Source organism: Numida meleagris, chromosome 27 (assembly GCF_002078875.1).
Source record: "Numida meleagris isolate 19003 breed g44 Domestic line chromosome 27, NumMel1.0, whole genome shotgun sequence".
Classification (NCBI taxonomy): Eukaryota; Metazoa; Chordata; class Aves; order Galliformes; family Numididae; genus Numida; species Numida meleagris.
The window spans coordinates 4,406,430-4,424,256 of record NC_034435.1 but is presented as its reverse complement, the minus strand read 5'-3'; the positions used below and the strand labels follow the sequence as shown (position 1 = coordinate 4,424,256).

The 17,827-nt window shown below is 41.9% G+C and overlaps 2 protein-coding genes across 8 annotated transcripts in view; both read right to left on the bottom strand.

Annotated features, from left to right (window-relative positions):
- Positions 1-13,220, bottom strand: part of EPS15L1 (epidermal growth factor receptor pathway substrate 15 like 1) — a 38,049-nt gene extending 24,829 nt beyond the window's left edge. For 3 of the 7 annotated variants that reach the window (XM_021378781.1, XM_021378782.1, XM_021378785.1), the window contains exons 1-13: positions 13,100-13,220; positions 8,592-8,633; positions 8,325-8,414; positions 7,914-7,961; positions 7,128-7,223; positions 6,679-6,741; positions 5,726-5,851; positions 4,137-4,196; positions 3,559-3,795; positions 2,887-3,044; positions 2,272-2,428; positions 1,493-1,555; positions 342-427 (exon numbers count right to left, since the gene is read on the bottom strand). In XM_021378781.1, the coding sequence (XP_021234456.1) occupies positions 342-427; positions 1,493-1,555; positions 2,272-2,428; positions 2,887-3,044; positions 3,559-3,795; positions 4,137-4,196; positions 5,726-5,851; positions 6,679-6,741; positions 7,128-7,223; positions 7,914-7,961; positions 8,325-8,414; positions 8,592-8,633; positions 13,100-13,129 (1,256 nt within the window). In that variant the 5' untranslated portion in view covers positions 13,130-13,220. Of the gene's footprint in view, positions 1-341; positions 428-1,492; positions 1,556-2,271; positions 2,429-2,886; positions 3,045-3,558; positions 3,796-4,136; positions 4,197-5,725; positions 5,871-6,678; positions 6,742-7,127; positions 7,224-7,913; positions 7,962-8,324; positions 8,415-8,591; positions 8,634-13,099 lie in introns of those variants that run through there. The other 4 variants (XM_021378783.1, XM_021378784.1, XM_021378787.1 and 1 more) reach the window with 3 other exon arrangements.
- Positions 13,831-17,780, bottom strand: CALR3 (calreticulin 3). Its single transcript, XM_021378795.1, has 9 exons — positions 17,526-17,780; positions 17,270-17,371; positions 16,922-17,125; positions 16,348-16,442; positions 15,964-16,173; positions 15,725-15,838; positions 15,495-15,638; positions 14,770-14,862; positions 13,831-14,662 (listed from the first exon to the last, which is right to left on the bottom strand). The coding sequence occupies exons 1-9, from the start codon at positions 17,725-17,727 to the stop codon at positions 14,495-14,497; spliced, it is 1,332 nt and encodes a 443-aa protein (XP_021234470.1). The 5' UTR covers positions 17,728-17,780; the 3' UTR covers positions 13,831-14,494.

Here is a 17,827-nt window from a genome sequence, read left to right as displayed (position 1 = left end):
ACATGCATACAAGAACCAACTAAATATTTTTCTGAAAACAACAAACAATGGAAAATGCCAGCCCTCATTCTGGTATCTTTTCTGATGAACTAACGGTACATTTCAATTATTCTTCCAAAACTACGACCCATCATCAGTCTTCTGAAGTCACCTGGTAGACTCCAGGCTGGCTTTACAAAATTGGCTGATTGTACGGAACGACCGGGAGAGTCATTACCAACTTCAATGGCAAGCAGTAACAAACTGATTAAAAGAAAATAATCGTAACTCACACATCAGTACTATAAACTTATTTGGTTTTCTTACTTCAAGATTTACAGTGAATGGCCCACAAGTATTACCTCTGCAGCTGTGCAATTTCTTGACTGATGTCATCCAGTTCCTTCACCCCTGTAAATTCTCCCGATCCAACAGAACTTGAGCTATCCTGTTAAGAACAAAACAGCCTATTAAAACACAGCCATGACAGATCTGCCTTTACAAAGGCTGAAGACAAAGGAGGGACACAATCCTCTCAATATGAGAAGTCAAAAAATATTACACAACTACTGAGTGCCACACAATTCTGTGAGACAGGAGAATTTTCCCTATGCTCATGTAACAGATGGGACAGCTGAAGTACTCATCTGTTAAAGAACATGCACAACGTCAACGAATGAACTGCAGGCAATGGTAGAATTTAAATTCAGAAACTAAAACTGAACCTCTGCAACCGCCTACAGCAAAGCTTCCAGGGAACTCCGAGAAATTAATGATATTTCAGTGTTCTTGAACCCTGCCCAAACTGACAGTTTCTGAAATTACACCTAATTTACTTCGAGCTGCAGCATGGGTCATTTCTGCAGCCATTCAGGTGCAGATTAGGGAAGACACGAGGCACATCTCTTGCCCTCCAGGCAAAAAAACAAAAGAAGTCATTTAGGAAAGGTGTCAGTATTCGGTACAAAATCCGACATCATTTTTTCAACGGATTAGAAATCCTTCCCATGTCCCTGTGACTAAGCAAAAACCGCAACACTGAACTTCCTGCTAGTACGATAAATCAGAAGGCCTTCCATATTTCAACAGCATTTTAAAAAGAAGAAAGTGCAGTTTGCTTACTTCATTCACTTTGAGATTGCTGTGATAACCACAGAAAGTCTGACTTCATTGAATAAAGTAAAAAAATCAACACAACCGACAAACTACAAATAGCATAGTGAAAGGTATGCTGATTGCCCACAGCTTCAGAGAATTAGTAGATGAGTAAGAAGTGGGCCAACACCGAGCTGCCTGACAAAGAACCTCCTGACAGACCAATGTATTTCAAGTTGTCAGTGATACTTAGCCAACAACCAACCCTGGCAACTTCACACTATCATAAAACTTTCATCATGCCAAGAGCAAGAATCTAAGAACACAAGTGCAAAGAGAGATGAGAAGGTATTGAACTCAAAAAAAGCTTTTTCTAAGTAGAGTACACAAACAATTTTGCAACATTACTATTACTCACACGACGCATTTCTGTTAGTGCTGAGATCTCAGTTCCTACAGGAGTCAAGTAACCTGACAGAGTCTACAGAAAAAGGATACAGGAAAAGCTTAAAAGGACTAGAGCAATAGCAACAACAGAAATATATCTAGACTCAAAAGCTGGTTAGGATAAGTAGAAAAATAAAGGAAAATGCTACTTAATTTACAGAAAAGGTGAATGTATTGACATGATAGAAGTATTCATTAATGTAAGTCTCAGAAACACAGTGACATGCTATTAAGAAAAGGAACCAAATAAGATTCAGTGAAAGATCAGATGCTTTCACGACCAATACTATCTTACTAACAGTGATGGATATAGGGCTATAGATTGCCATGGTACAAGGGATAAGTCAACTACCAATTCCCAGAAGCTCACTACCCTTCAGATTCCCATTAAAAGAATTTCACATTTTTATGGGAGGAATTTGGTCCTGGCCTCAGCCAGAGATGCTCTGCTAAAAACAGCCTCTCACCACTTTCTAAAGAAGTTTAAAAAAACTTTTGTGACAAAGGAGTATTTTTCTAGTTCAGCTTTTCTCAGTTATTAATGAAATGTACTACTGCATTACTGTCTTGCATTGTCAAAAATGTATGTCTATTTTGAAATGCAAAAGGAAACACTGTTAAGAGGAGATAAGAAAAAAACAATTCTTTACCATCACATTGCAGAACATGAACAGTACAAAATTAATACTCAAAGCCCACTTCTATCAAGGCACATAAGCTCTGTGTATCTTCAGATAATCCACTACTTACCTGTATGGGCGTATTCCTCTCTGAGGGAGGGATCATATCTGGGGACAACACTTGTGGAGGATCAATCCCTTTACTGACCTTCTGTTGAATGAGATACATTGCTAGTGCAAACTGATCTTTGCTTAGCTTTCCTATCTGTCTTGTATCTGCCAAAGCCCTGGTAAAAAATAGATCATACTTATAAACAAGGGAACTACTCTCCTTTACCAAAAAGTCTGAAATACAAATACATACGTAATTTTCTTTTGATTCAGCCTCAGAGCTTGCTTATTCCAGTGAAAAAGCTCCATAAACAGAGCAGTTTTTATTAGACATACTGGACTGAACAGAAGAGCATTACTCTGAGAAAAAACTTTAGAAACTAGAACTGCAAAAAACAATTACAATTCAGTCTGGTCTATACCCCTCCCCCAGGAAAGCCAAGAGAGAATTTATTTCTCTCTTGTTTTTTCATATAGCCCACACATCATAACTCTGCAGCAGGACAAGCAAATGATGCTGATGGCTTTTTTTTTTTTTAATTTTGTTTTAGTGTTAAGATTACAAACTCTGGATGGATAAACTGCCTTCCCAGATCAGCAAGTTGCAAAAATACAGCTAGTAGGAAATTCTTACCATATATGTGCTAGGAGGTTCTGAGACAGACCTGAATGCATAAAAATGTCCTTTACTTCTTGGCCACTCACAAAACCATCCAAGTCTGTGTCTGTTTTTAAGAAAATGTCATCATATCGCACCTTCTCAGACATTGGTACTACCCAGTTCACAGAGGGCTGTAAAAAAAGTTTTATATTTCAGTAAAAAGACTGAAAGAGTCAAAAGACAGTGAGTATAGAACACACAGCATTCTTCAGTGTTGGATGTGCTGAACTTACCTTGCACGATCTAATCTGATTTGTAAACAGTTATTTCCCTTTTCTGAGGAATGTTTCAGCTGAATACCTACCTGAGTTAATAAATACTAATAGATAGCTATTCATCAGCTGAAAAATGCTAATTCTTCGGAAATACAGACCCAACTAGCTCCACACAGGAATTTTAGAAGGCAAATTAATTTTTTTTTTTAATTTTATTAAATAAAATCTTTCTATAGAAAGTGAAAATTCTCCATTAACATTTGCTACACCTCAAGTTCAAGTGACTAAAATTCACATGCTCTTCTTCCATTCTCTGGTCATTCTCTCCACTCAAAAAAATTTTAAGATATGCTTACACAAGGAAGCAATTCCCCTCCCCCACCACCTCTCATCCCCTCAGTTTACCAACATAGAAGAAAAAAAATCATACCTGTGCTTGTTTGATGCTGTGCTTGGGAGACAAACTCCCCGTGCTGTTCAGACTGTTTACACTACCATGAGATGGAGTAGAACGCAGGCTGTCTTTTGGTGGAGGACTTGCAGGGAGAACAGGAACTGCACCAGGAAAGACAGGTGTCTTCTTTCTTTTAGAAGGTGGTATGAGAGAAGGGGGTAACAGTGAAGGAACTGGCTCTTTCTCAAGAGCTCTATAAACCAAATGCATTGCCTGCAAAGGCAAAGAGGTTAGATATAACACGTTAACAATTTAGAAGAAAAAGCAATGAGATTTTCCAGTATCAGTAGTTTACATATTAGTAGTAAAACAAAGACAGTAAGATTAGAGAGAGAGACAAGCCAGAGCAGAGCATGATTTTGAATGTTACTCTAAAAATGTTAATCTTGATGACACAGCCAAGAGTTCGTAAGGTTTTGAGAAAGACCAAAACCACATGGGAATGATTTAGATCATAAAAGAGAATGCAGCAGAGAAAGCTGCAATGCTCAAGAAACGGCCGAGTGATATGCTCTAGCAGACGCACCGTGAATTGAAAATATAAAGCAACCTACCACAGCAAATTCATCTTTGTCCAAGTGACCATCTTTATCAATATCACTGAGATCCCAGACCTATAGCATGTATGATAAAAACAAGTTACATTCTGTGCCTTTGATATTAGTTGTCACCATCTTAAGCATGCCCTCTAACAGCTTCTAACAGATTTTGGTGAAAACAGCATTACATTAGATCTAGCTGAACATTCTCTTGTGAAACAGACTGGTTTCGAGCTTTCTGGCAACATGAATCAAGTATTTTATGGAAACATTGGCTCTAATAAATCCAGCACGTAAGAGATGTACGTTTTCATCTTCCTGTGTTGCAATTAAGGATTCATCAAACTAACTAAAAACATCCAGAGAGGTTTTTGTGATCCTCCAGATGGTGTATGCTAGCGTATCATCCCAGTTTGCTTTATAAGAAAGTTAAGACATTTTAGAAAAGTCAATATATTTCTAACTTGCATTTCATCCCAAAATGTCTAGTTTTCCATTTTAGTCAATAAACATGTCCACCCCTCAGAACTTTCTACAAGAGCATTTAAGCATCTGTCAACTTTATTTCACTATTACGTCAAGTACAATGGCAATGACTTACAGCAGACACAGAAAGATGCAAAATATTGAGCATTGTAATACCTGGCCAGCAGTGGATATTGTTTAATCATTCATATTAATGAGTGTACAGATTGCCAGACTGAGGCTCAATCATCTGACCTCTACTCCTGGCTTTTTCACTGTGCATCCACACAAATTTAAGACACTTGATTTATGTCCCTTGCCCATTTTGTCACTCTCCTGTCTCAGGTACAAATCCCTCTGGAACACAAGCAAGCTTCCTGCATTTCTATCACTAAAATAACATGATCAAATATGAAGACTTTCAAAACTGCTTGCAATATTCAAGTACAAAATTAAAACAAAACATACTCAGATTTTATAGATAATATATTGAGTTCTTCCTGAAGACAAAGTACATAATAATGCAGATACAGCTCTTCCATACAACGTATAAATCCTCAATCGTATCAACATGCAGAAAGGCCACTAAGGAACATACTTTATTGTTTGTTGCTTTTGCCAATACAGAATGGATGCACTAAAGTGAGAAGTATTTATAAATACATGTGAAAAAAATACTTGGCAATTTCACAGCTACAATAAACTAGGATGCTGTAAAGTGCTCTCTTGTATGAGCAGCAGGCAGATTTAATGGTATGGCTAAACAATGTGCATTTGGAAAAGTGACAAAATACTGGACTACAACGTTATAAAAGCTATTATGGTTTAGGAGAAAGTCATTTGTTTTTTTTTTGTTTTTATTTGTTTGTTTTTAATACAACCACAGTCAAAATTTCCACCTCTGAAAATGAACAGGGAGATAACGGAACCAATCTACTCTAGGGCCCCAACTGCTACCATTATTCTTATTTTCAAGTGCATGACTTCAGACTCTACTTAACATTCTTACTTTATAGCATGCACTTGATGTAAAATCCAGCTAAAACCCCATTTATGTTGATAAATTACACTTTAAATATTAAACACTGCAAGTGAGAGAAGCTAAATAGAGAACAGCTAAATCTAAACAGCATACTTACCCTTCCTAGGATATCAAGAGGTAGCTTTGAATTCATCAGAACTGGTTTTACTTTGTCTCCTGAAAGTAAACCATTTACTGGCAAAAGGCTTTCAAAAATACCATCAAACTTTGCTTTTTCTTCCACCTAGTTGGTAAGAAATAGCCTGAATAAGTAAAAAAGTGTGCCTGCGTGAGTGTTGAAAATGAGATCTTGCAAGAAATTAAGACTGGTCAGTAAAGCATTCACTCTAAATTTCCAAGCCTTCTTGCAAGTGTCACCGTGATTTAGGAGCTTAGTTTCAAGGCTAAGGTTGCGATACCTAAGAGATTGTAGCATGCAACGTGCAAAATCTGTCTCTAGAGTGTTCTGAAAGGACAACAAATTCTGATTACAACACTCCTGACAAGATTTTAAACCAATTAAAAACTATTTGTTCCCAAAGATCAGCTTTCCACTTAATAATACAACATACAAGTAAAAGATCACATAAGAAGTCATTTTGGAAAATGTTTGCAACTGAAAAGCAAGTAAACACAAATATTCCAATGTGTGTATCAGAAGGTACTTTATTCCAATGACATATATTGTGTATATCACTAAATACTCTATGAACTCAAGCTTTAAATTAATCCTTCAGGATGAATTTGCTGAAATGCTTCACTGTTCTCAGTGGGGTTCCTTACACAAGCATCAAAGTGCTTACTATTAGGATTCTGGAAGAAATCCAGGCAGAAGATTAAAATTCACTGTGTCTTGAAAACATCACGCCTGGGATGGTCACAGCCTCGTTTAATACTTAATTCAACTGTAAGACTACAGTTCAATATTCTTTACTATGCACAAGTCTGCCATCAGTAAGGAAGGACTTTTGAAATGGGAAATGCATTTGATACAAAATTCTCTCACTGGGAATACTAGAGACAAGGAAAATATGTAAAGAATGGATGGAATGTGCTCTCTTTTACACTTACCCTAACAGCCCAGTGAGTCTCTGTTGAAGGCGGTGTGATCAGCAAGGGACTGCTAGTGTCATGCTAAAATGAAAGTTTCATTTTATTTTTACTTATACACACACATACACAGAGGCAAAGCTGTAGTCATGCCCATTACTATACATTGTTGTCGACATAGTTCAAAAATCATCTCCCCCCTTCCCCATAAACGTAGGCTTTAGCCACATCAGCTCAAACGCACTGAACAAGCTGACTGTAGTTAAGCTTGCACTGATTTTGCAGCCCAGGATGGGGCTGAAACGTGTTACTCAGGAAGACAGGACTCCAGCAGATGTGACGGTGAAACAGTTTGACAGCAGCCTGAACTCTCAAAACCATGACATTTATAAAACAGATGATTTGGGTATTTCAGCTGCAGCTCTATTTCTCATGCAATATATGCAAACATTCAGATAGATATTACTTACAAATTTAGGAGGCGGCACAGTCAAGTTCAGACTGCTCAGGTTAACCTCATGGCCGTTCTGCGCGCACGCTACGAGGCGCAATGCGACATAGAAACCCTACAAACAATAGTGCTTTCTATTAAAACAAGCAACCAGTTTAACTCACCCACTCCAATAATCCATTTAGGGTTTTTACTAACATGTGACCCCAAGTAAAGTATGGAAACAACAGATGTACGGCCCCATTTATTTACTGTACTGCAGCAACTACCTCACTGCTTTTAGAGAAGATTCAGAAAAGACTTTACAGTAACACAGAACAAGGAGTCAAAAACTTCAAAGCTAGTTTCTAAGGACTGTCTCATAACTATTTTTAACACTTTTCCTTAAGAATTAATAACATTCAGAAAACAAACCAACAACACTCCACATCAACACGTAACTAGAGCATCTTATTCCAAGTTACTTAAGTAATGCCAGTTATTTAATTCAAGAAAGATTTCCAAAATAGATCCAAAAATTATAGTTTGTATTAATTACTCTCAGTGACTGCGTATCTATGTGTCACACACACTGATTATTTAGACAACAAGAGGAGCAGAAACAAGAACTAACTTCTCCAGCAGCCTCACTCAGTAATACACTTCAATATGAGCAACACGAAAAAAAAGAAAATTATCTTGTAAATGAAAATTTAGAGGTAAAAAAAAAAAGCTAAGGGAAATTACTACGGATATCAGGGTTTTCTGGGATCGAGGCTCCACTGTGGAAGGTAACATAAGAGGTTAACAGGTACATTTTATTTACCTGTTTATCCAAGTACCCTTTACCTTCTGGATCAGCTAAATCCCATATCTGTGGAGATACAAAATAAAAGCCGTTGAAACTTTAAGATAAAATTTAACTCAGCTCAACAATTTATACTATACGTCTTTTCAAACTGTTCGTTGCAACTGCCAAGTTATGACATGTAGTTCTATTTAATTCTCAAGTTAACAACAAAAATGTTACACTCAAGACAAGTTTTCCTCACAGATCCCTACAAAGCCCAGAACGAGACCCTGAAGCTCTTCACACTCCGTGGTTAGCTGGTGTCCAGAGGTTTCGATTTGCGCTGCATCTCACTGGCTTTCGCTAACTCCCTCTGCTCAGTGTTAGCTGCAGTGAAGCAAACGCACAGGTCATTACTGCAAAAATTGTCTCACTCCACCAACTTACTTTTCCAAGGATAATATCAGAGAGACCAGACTTCTTAAGAAACAGCGCAGCTTCACTTGCCCCAACTCTCCCCGTGTATGTGGGATCTACCTGAAAGACAGAAGTTCCCATTCAACTGAAGGATGCCATGAAAGTAGAGACAAGAAATGAAGTGTCTAAATCATAAGGAATTACAAGCATATGGTTACCACTCAGCAGAGAATTTATAGACGTTTAGCACAGGAAAGAGGGGAAGGAAATTGTACTTTAATCTTCTTAAAAACCTACCTGTTTGTAATAAGTTTCGTACAATGGAATCCCAGCAGAAAACTGAAAAACAAGAAAGACAATAATGAATTGCAATCAAAGATAGCCTACATTTAGTGACTGCAAGAAAAAAGCACATACTACACCGCGCATTATTTCTATCAAAAATATATATATATTTTAAAGAATTAGGAAATAAAATGAACAGTATAGTTTATTAATCAATGTCATAATTCCCCAGCAGTGTTGCTTGAAGATTTGAACTTGGTGTTACCACTGCATTACACAAAAGCAGCAAACACAAAGGGGCCTGTGTTCTTGGCGTACTAAACAGGCGGACTCCTCTCACTGAGCTTCCAAGGAAATGAGAACTGAAATGCCTAAAGAGCAGAAGCCCCAAATACATCTCCTCATTTGCCCCCTACAATAGAGACAAGTCCTAGCCACGCAACAGTTACACCTCCACACTGTTCTCCAGCATCGCTACCAACAGCAAAAATACTACAGTCCAACCACTGTCTCAAACAAGTCACCCCTCATGGCAGCCAAAGGCCTTAGAAGACAAGCAACAAAACAGCCCAATAAAAAAGTTAATGACTGAGATGCAGTGATGTTGAAACACCCCAAAGTGTGCTCCGGACAATTGCTCTCCACCTGCAGGACGTTAGTCAGACACCCAACAAAGGATTCCTTCACTCAGTGTCACCTCCCAGCCACCACCTTCCTCCTTGTCACCCAAGCAGACTTCTGGATGTTCTGCCCACACCACCGAGAGGGGAGAGAGAATTAGGACGAAAGAAAACAAAGACCAATGAGGAGCAGGGAACTTCATATGACACAGAGAACCTTCCTATACATTTATAATAAACAGGGCAAATCTTAATTGAAGGAGCTATCCAAAATAACTAACCCTTTTAATGAATAAGTGAACACTGAGCTCTTTGAACGTCGATTATTCTACCGGGCTAGCACAATTTTCAGAACTTTCTTAAACATCTTAGATGTTCTCCACTTAAACCCATCAGCGAAATAAGCCATTGCACTCCCCACACCACCAGATGCCCTTGCTCTTCCAGAAGCAGGACAATAGTTTCAGAAGAAAGCTGTGACCATAACTCATAACCCTGACTCATGCTCTTGCTAGCTAAATGAACAGCGTGGATGAGCGTTGTGTTCCTGTGCAAAGTAGGAAACACATCATTCAAAGATGAGGAAATAGGAAACAGTCTGTCCAACTCCAAATGAAACACAGTATGTTTTAGCCAACTACACCCAACCGGACACCTCCCACTTCTCAGCACAGAGCAGCCAGCCAGAGCCAGCTTCAAGCTCCTCCAACCGATTTGGCGAGCATCCTAGAGAACGCAGAGACTGCAATCACCCTGGATAGAGCAAGCCCCAGCAGCAGCACGGAACGACCTCATCCTATCACCAGACATTCTTCCCATCTTCATTTGATGCTGTCACCCGCGACGTACAGCTGACTAACCTGACAGAGCAGACAGGAATCCAGTGTGATGTGCTTAACGCATACTCCACAGCAGTATGAATGCACCCAAGTGCTGCTGGAAGCACTTCAGCACTCTACTCTCTACTTGCAGAATTTTGCAAAGATTAAGCCTTTCCGACTGATTTACCTAAGTGACTGCATCTTTGTGATGAAGCAGATCAGACAAAATGGGCTCAAGTGGTAAAAATAGTATAGCTGCATATCCACCCATCACACCATGTTATCATTCAAAATTATTCTGTAATTTGATGATATCTTCCAATAAAGAACCTACGTAATGCGTGTCAATGTTGGCAATCAGAAGCAAACACTTTAATGAGTTTGCAGTTGATGAGTGGTTAACGGACATAACATGTTACACACCACTAAGTACGGTAACACTGGTTTCTGTGCCTACTCCCATTCCCAAGAGCGTCATTGAGGACCAGCACTCTACATCACCTCCCAGACCATCGCTTCAGAACTCTCCTGCCTTGTTGGCTCACCCCAAATTGATTTTCCATACAAATTTCAAGTTTAAATCTCAAGCCTGTACTTCTCAGCAGAGCCGGTACACACACTACGCACTACGCGCACACATACGTGTCTCTATGCCCTTTAACACAGATCTGGGAAAAAGGCAGCAGTAAGCTGCTGCCATCAGAATAATTACCAAACTAATTAGTTGAGCAGCATTAGTAAACTAATACTAAACCAGTTCCTAGCAGCCCTCTTTCCTGAGGTCACATCAGGGCCACACAGGACACCGCATGAGATGAACCATTTGTTTTGTGCCCTCCTGCTTCACAGCTTTCTCCTGGCCGCTCTCCTCACATCACGTGGTGGATGAGAATCGGTACTTTGAAAGGGGAAAACCAAGTGCCCCACAAAGATGAAAGCCAAAAGCAGAGAACTGCTGCCCCAGAAAGATTACCTTTGCCCTGACTCTGCCTGCCGAGCATCCTGAGCTGTCTCAGAAGACAGACTGACAAAACGATCAGCACTAGTCCAACATCCCTAATGCAACTCTCCATAACTTTCAAAGGCTGCAAGTCAAACACGCCTAGCAGAGTGGAAAGACTAGAGATAAGGTGACCAAACATTCAAGATAATAAACTTATCAAAGGTAAATCAAAACCGGTTTCCATTGTTACTTAACACCGAGAAGTGATTTTATGTGCTTGCTCTCAAGCTTTCTGTGCATAGGCATCTTAACCAAGGACAGCTGAGTCTTGTTAAGCACTGTGCACGCTGCGGGCTAGACATCTGAATTTTCTTTCCTAAAAACAGAACGTCATAGAACAGGAAGACGACTGTAATTAAATTCATGTATTAAAACAAATATAGCTAAATGCTTTCATGTGTCTGAGTTACACATGTTGCTTACGGCTCCTAGTATGTTGGTATCAACGTTCTTGTATCTGAGTGAATGCACTTCAACATAATGGACGTGTAACCCCTTCTATTCCTTTTAATACCATTTCTGGGATTTATTATAACGGGTATCTTTGCAGTAATCATGAAATTGAGGCCATTAACAGAGGAAGTTCATTCATTTCCAGCAAAATTCTGTTTGCTGCCCTCACTGCAGCTAGGGTACTCCCGCCAGTTCAATACAGAAAGTAGTATTTATCTTGCAAACTACAATGCTTCCAATGAATTAATTGTAGAATAACGCCAGAATAGCAGATGCATTCACAGACTATATTCACAAGGGCCTTTTTTCCTCAAGACAATGTATAACGTTATACAAGAGAAAATACAATTGATACCATCAGAATTTGCACAATTTCTAGTAAAAGAAACACTTATGTATTTTTACCAGTGTACAACAAACTCGTTCACGTCCAGAGATTTTACATACATATTTTCCAAAGCATTGCTTCACTTTAAAGCTTTTGTTAGCGGTTTGGATGTTCATGGACATATCAATTTTTCAGAATGCTCATTTAATTATCAGATGTTAATCAGGATCCTTCTTCTTCCTGCTACCCAAAAGCTAAAAAGCAGTGCTCTCTCTTTGTAAGGGACGTGGCAAATTAGTGCTGCCCAAACATAACGTAGCTTCACAGAAAGATGAGTTTTCAGAGCGTCACAAATGACATTCCCGCACGGAGTCAGGAGTTGGACTCGGTGACCCTCGGGGGTCCCTTCCAGCTCGGGACATTCTATGCTCCTATGAAAGTTCACAACTAAAATGAACCAGATATGTTTGAATAATGTGATTTATCAGCAGCAGTCGTTATGAATTCCTGCCTGGCCTAGCCCCGACGCAGACATCAGATTTTGTTCCAGCGCATTAGAAGGTGTTTTGTTCATGGGGCTTTTGTTTTCATTTAGATAAAATAAGTAAACTGAGCGTAGTCGTGTACAGAACAAGCAGCGATCACGCTGCTCAGGCTTAAATTATCCGGGGGGAAATTATCAAAAAACCCTCTGTAGCAGCAGCAGCACCGTTCCACGCCGCGCAGGCCCTCACCGCGGCCAGCCGGAGCGGGCACACCCCGTCCCCTCAGCCCGAGTCCTCCCCCCGCGGACCCGCGCCCATGCTGACGCTGCTCACGCACTCCAGACGTCGCACACGCTCAGGACACCCCAGCAGCCGAAGAGGCGTTAACGCCGCGTTACAACTGGGAGCGCCGGCCGATGCGACCACCGCCGGCGGACAGAGCGAAGCAGAGCGCGAGCCCCGGCCCCGGAGCCCGGCTTCCCGCAGCGGAAGGGCCCCACAACACCCGGAGGTGCCCGACGTCCCGGTGCCGCAGCCCCGCGGCCTGCAGGACGGAGCCTCTCGTGCCCCAGCAGCGGCCGCCGCCCGCCCGGGAGCCGCTCCCCGCCGCGTCCCCGAGCTCCCCCGGCCGCGGGCAAACGCCGGGCCTGTGCCCCAGCGCCGACCCGGCCCCGTATGCAACCTCCCGCGGCAGGAGGACCCGCACCGGGCCGGGTCCGCTCTCCCATCCCCCAGCCGCCCTCGGCCGCCGGCCCCGGAGTCCCTCCGCTCGGCTCAGCCGACCCCCGGCGGGCGGGCCGGGCCGCTTACCTGCTGGCTGAGGGGGATGAGCGCCGCCATCTTCCTCCCGCTGATTCGGGCAGCGGCCGAGGCGGGGAGGGCGGGGCGAGCGGCGGCGGGAGGCAGGGCGGCCGCGCCTGGCCGGGCTCGGGGGGCGGGGGCTGCGCTGGGCCGGGCCCTGAGAAGGAGCGGCCCGGGAGCCGGCTCGGAGCGCGGACAAAGCGGCCGTGGCTCATCGGGCGCCGGGAGCCGTCCCCGCCCCGAGGAGCCGTGCTGCGGTAGTCGCCCTTCTCCCGGCCGTGGCTCTGTCCCAGCCGCCTCCCGCGGAGCTGGTGCTGACCTACCTACGGCACGGGCAAAATAGGGCTGGGGAACGGAGAGCCGCCCTGGGGAGCGGTGTTCCAGGTAACCAAGGCGAGGCCCTGATCGAGTGCTGAGCTGCAGGAGCAGCATCCAAGTTCGTTTTTGACTTTGTTGCACGAAATCTTGTAAAAACAGACTTCATTCACCCCATTAAGCTGCCTCAGGGCTCTGATCAAACATTCAGTGTGAAATATAACAACACTAACAACTCCCTCCCTGGACTGCACAGATATCAAGCAGCAGCCTGAACAAGGCAAAGTCAGCTTTTATATGCCCACGCTAAATTCAGAGGAATTTGTTTAGGGAAAAAAAAAAGGTAAAGGATGACTCACCCTACTGTCTTCCAGTAGCTGTCAAAGTTCTTCACCCCAAAGGGCCATTGAAATTGTCTTAAAGGAGAGAGGACTTGGATCAGTGAAGGAATTTGACCTCAGTTCCACCACAGCACAGCAGCTGAGGCAAGGCTTGCACCACTCCTTCCATTCTCTATTTCCTTACAGCACAGAACTCTGCTCAGGTGGTAGTTGAGAGGTAATGAAAAGCGAGGGGCTCCAAGCCTGGCTTCAGTTTGAACCAAATTTATGGCATTACATAGAGGAGCGGAAGGGAACAAACTACACGTAAAAGTATGCAATTACTACAGAGGCTTGGCAAAGCTTATCTCTTTAGTGTGAAGTAGGCTGTGAAACATGCTTCGCATATCTGACATGCTGAAGCCTTTAATGAAAGCAAAAAGCTTATTTTTACATCTCCTCAGAAGTTAGCATGAATTTACATTTAATATTAAATCATGAAAAAGTGTAAAAGTTTCAAAACCTACTGTGTGTTTTGATGCATCTTAACACAGCTAAAATACATTTAACAGAAGTTGCCCTTTTTAGTAGCTAATTTAATAACTATATTACGGTATTTTTCTGAAAAGTAACCAAAACAGTTCACAAAACTTAAAATTATCATTTAAGAAGTCCTGTTAATACAGCTTCATCAGTGCAGACTCCAAGAAGCTGTTTGCAAAACATCAAAATCCTTACAGAGTGATGCATGCGAGCATCCTTCGAACAGTTAAAACTCTTCTTTCTTGACAGCATTTTTCATTCTTTTCTCTTTTTGAGATTCTCTTTTTTCCTCTTGTTTTCTCTTAAACTGTCGCTCAAAGTATTCTTCTTCTGAGACCCTTTCTCTCCGCTGCTCCTCTTCAGCCTGCCTAATGTTCATTTCCTTTTCAGGATCCTAATGTTAAGATTTCATTTTTGTGCACCAACAGAATATTGCTCAGATTAGACAGAACTATTAACACGGCAATGAAGAACAGAGACCGACAAGAATTACAGTATTACCTTTGTTTCTCCCCATGTTTCATCTCCAAAGTCTTCTGCATAGTCCTCATCATCTGTTATCAAGAAATTGTCAAAAATTGTGCCAGCTCGCACCTTTGAGGGAGGGAAAAAAAAAATAAAAACAGGATGCATCCTTATTTAATTTATTTTTACAGTTCTACTCTCAGCCTTTTAATGTGCTTGTATCATATTCAACACAGTGAACATGCTAAGAACCTCACAGCCTTTTACAGAATTTGATGAAGGAACTCTCTCTCTGGAAAGCTGTTTTCAAGAATCAAAACAACTTGTTTTAACTTTAGATTCTTTCCTGCTCTTAAAAGTTTCAAGTCTCATCGCTAGTTTAGTCAGGAAAGCTGAGGAAGAGGAATTTCTCAGAGCAGCCTCCAGAGGGCAGATCTCATCCCATTAACCTGAGCGAATCGGGAGTACCTGAGCTGCTCGAAGCCCCAAGTCAGGTGGAGCAAATTAGGCTTTACAACACTTACACTAATTAGTTTGGACACCTCGCTTACCTGTAAAGGATTATGAACCAAACAAAAATATCAACGCATCTTAGAAACTTTGTCATTTTGTACATATATTTAAATAAAAGCAAGTTAAAAGCACAGGTCATCTCCAGAGATCCCAAAATAACAGACAACACTTATACTAAAAGGATAAACAAATTGCACAGTGAAAAGAAAGTCCTTTGTTCCCCATTATCTGCAGTAAAAGCAACCCACCTGCCAGATATCTAATCCGATGACACCGATGTTTTCATAGCTGTAGATATTGTAGTCTGGTGAGTAATGCGGATTGTCAATCTGTGGATGAGGCCAAACACCTCGATAATTTGGGTTATCAATCTGCCTTGGTTTCCACTCTCCCTAGGACAAACCATGTATTCTGAACGCAGTTGGGCAAAGAAGAGTTGAGGTGCTACAGATAGCAAGAATTACAAGGTTATTTATACTTTGTACAGAGGATTCTTGACCATAGGATAACTCCATTCTCCATGCACAGCATGATCCCAGTCTTCAGGTTTCTCATCACTAGTATCCATAACGTACTCAGGTTCATCCCAATCCTTTAAAGACACAGAAAGACTAGAGAAATCAAAACTAGTGCATAGTTCAATCTATCAGATGAATTCAGAAGGAATGAAATAATCCAATAATACAAAATAACTACAGATTCAAATTACCAAGTTACCTCAGGTTTGATGTCATTCGGATCATCGATTTGGACTCGATCATCCCAGTCACTGGGTTTCTTCACTGCTGGATCATTAATCTTCCTTGGTTGCAAGAAATCCAAATCATCCTCTAAGTTGCCCAAAGCAGCCACTTCATTATCAATTTTTACTTCATAAGTCTGATCTGGCCTTATAATTAAAGTATACAGATGTGTATATCCATCAACCTGGGTTTTAAAGGAAGCAAATAAAATATTTTAAAAGGCTAAAGCACAGCTTGTAGGAACTCCCTTGCATAGGAGTTACAATATATGCTTGCAAGAGTGGGTTTTTTTTTTTTTCCTTCTTAATATCCCTCTGACTAGGTTATCCTGAAGTTTACTTCTGAAATCTATATTTACCTTACATCTGATTGGTTTCTTGATTGGGTGAGGTTTATTCTTGTAATTTAAAATAACATGGACTTTCTTTGTCTCAGATCCACAAATATCTGGCCCTACAAAGAGATCACATGCTTTGTATCTTTAATTTAATTGTACAAAAACAGAGATCGCATTTGTGGCATAAACAAAATGATTATGTAACAATTATTTAATCACATTAGATACCTACATGACAAACCTTGAGATACAAATGGACAAATTTCATTAAGTCGCATACAAACACACCTAAGGGCAGATAACAGTCTATGCTACATTGTTTCAGGTAAAGGCCTGAAAACCTTGCCCAGCTCACTCTCAAATCATTTTCAGCAATGATCTTCAAATCAGCTGAGAATTCCTGGGTAAATATGTATCCTGTTAATACACACTTTCAGACAACTCAAGCATGGAAGAGATAACTGCCTACAGCCACAACACTGTTATTAAGACAACTTTCACCTTCATGTTTTTAATCATTTCCACAAACATCCTCCAGGAGGTGCACAACAGCAGCGGCATCGTTGTAGCAATGGAGAAGTAACTGCAGACTCACCAAACATGATGTAGTAAGGGGAAGCTCCACTCAGGTTCTTCTGATCCAAGTCTGAGGAAAAAATCTTAATATATCCCCCACCACAATCTATCTTCTGCTCATGTTTCACAGTATACTGAATGACCAGAGTCTTCCCTTTGTTACTAAATGGTTTAAATCGTGAGGAGATTGCATAAAATTTGGAGTTTTCACTTGTTTGTAGACCTGTGAAGATATTAATATTCAAACTTACATTTTCCTCCATTTGAAAAAAGACCTTTTCCCCTCCCCACGCACGGTGGTTCTACTCAGGCTATCCACCCTGCTCCTGAGAGGGCTCCCACTCCACGTTCCCGTGACCCCACGTACCTCTATCTCGCACGGGATCCCCGTAGAACTTCCCAGCGGTGAGGTGAAATGTCCCGAGGTCTGGCCTGGACTCAGAGCTCACCCAGCGCCTCCGCCAGCCACCTACCCCACGAGGCCAGTACCAAGAGCACAGGAGGAGCGTTATGTGGGGCACAGGGAGGGGCTCGCTCCCACCCTCCGTTCCCTCACAGCGCGCTCACAGCTCTTACTAACAACCACCTTACTACACCCTCTACCCCCCTCCCTTTCCCACAACCTCCGTCCAGAAATTGCTCCCGGAAATACACTGCAGCCCGGGCAGTCCCCAGCACAACCCCAAGGAGCAGCCCCAACCGCAGCACGACGCTGACTGGGCCGCTCCCGCGCCGCATTCCAGGCCCGGCCGCCATCACTCTCACACTGCAACGGCTTCGCGCCTCCGACCGGCACCACCTCCACAACCTCGTGCCCACACCCATTCTATACTAAGCTCTGATTGGCTGCGGGTTCCCTGTCTTTTATAACTAACGATCCGATTGGCTTAGAGTCCCCAAGGGACGTGCAGATTGCACGTACCCG

What these genes read in the sequence shown, in the direction of transcription:
- CALR3 (XM_021378795.1), bottom strand. Translation starts at nt 17,727, where the DNA reads ATGGGTGTGGGCACGAGGTTGTGGAGGTGGTGCCGGTCGGAGGCGCGA. An exon ending in GGATCCCGTGCGAGATAGAG is followed by an intron (nt 17,126 to 17,269) that starts GTACGTGGGGTC and finishes ATATCTTCACAG; the next exon opens with GTCTACAAACAAGTGAAAAC. An exon ending in CGAATGACATCAAACCTGAG is followed by an intron (nt 15,839 to 15,963) that starts GTAACTTGGTAA and finishes GTGTCTTTAAAG; the next exon opens with GATTGGGATGAACCTGAGTA.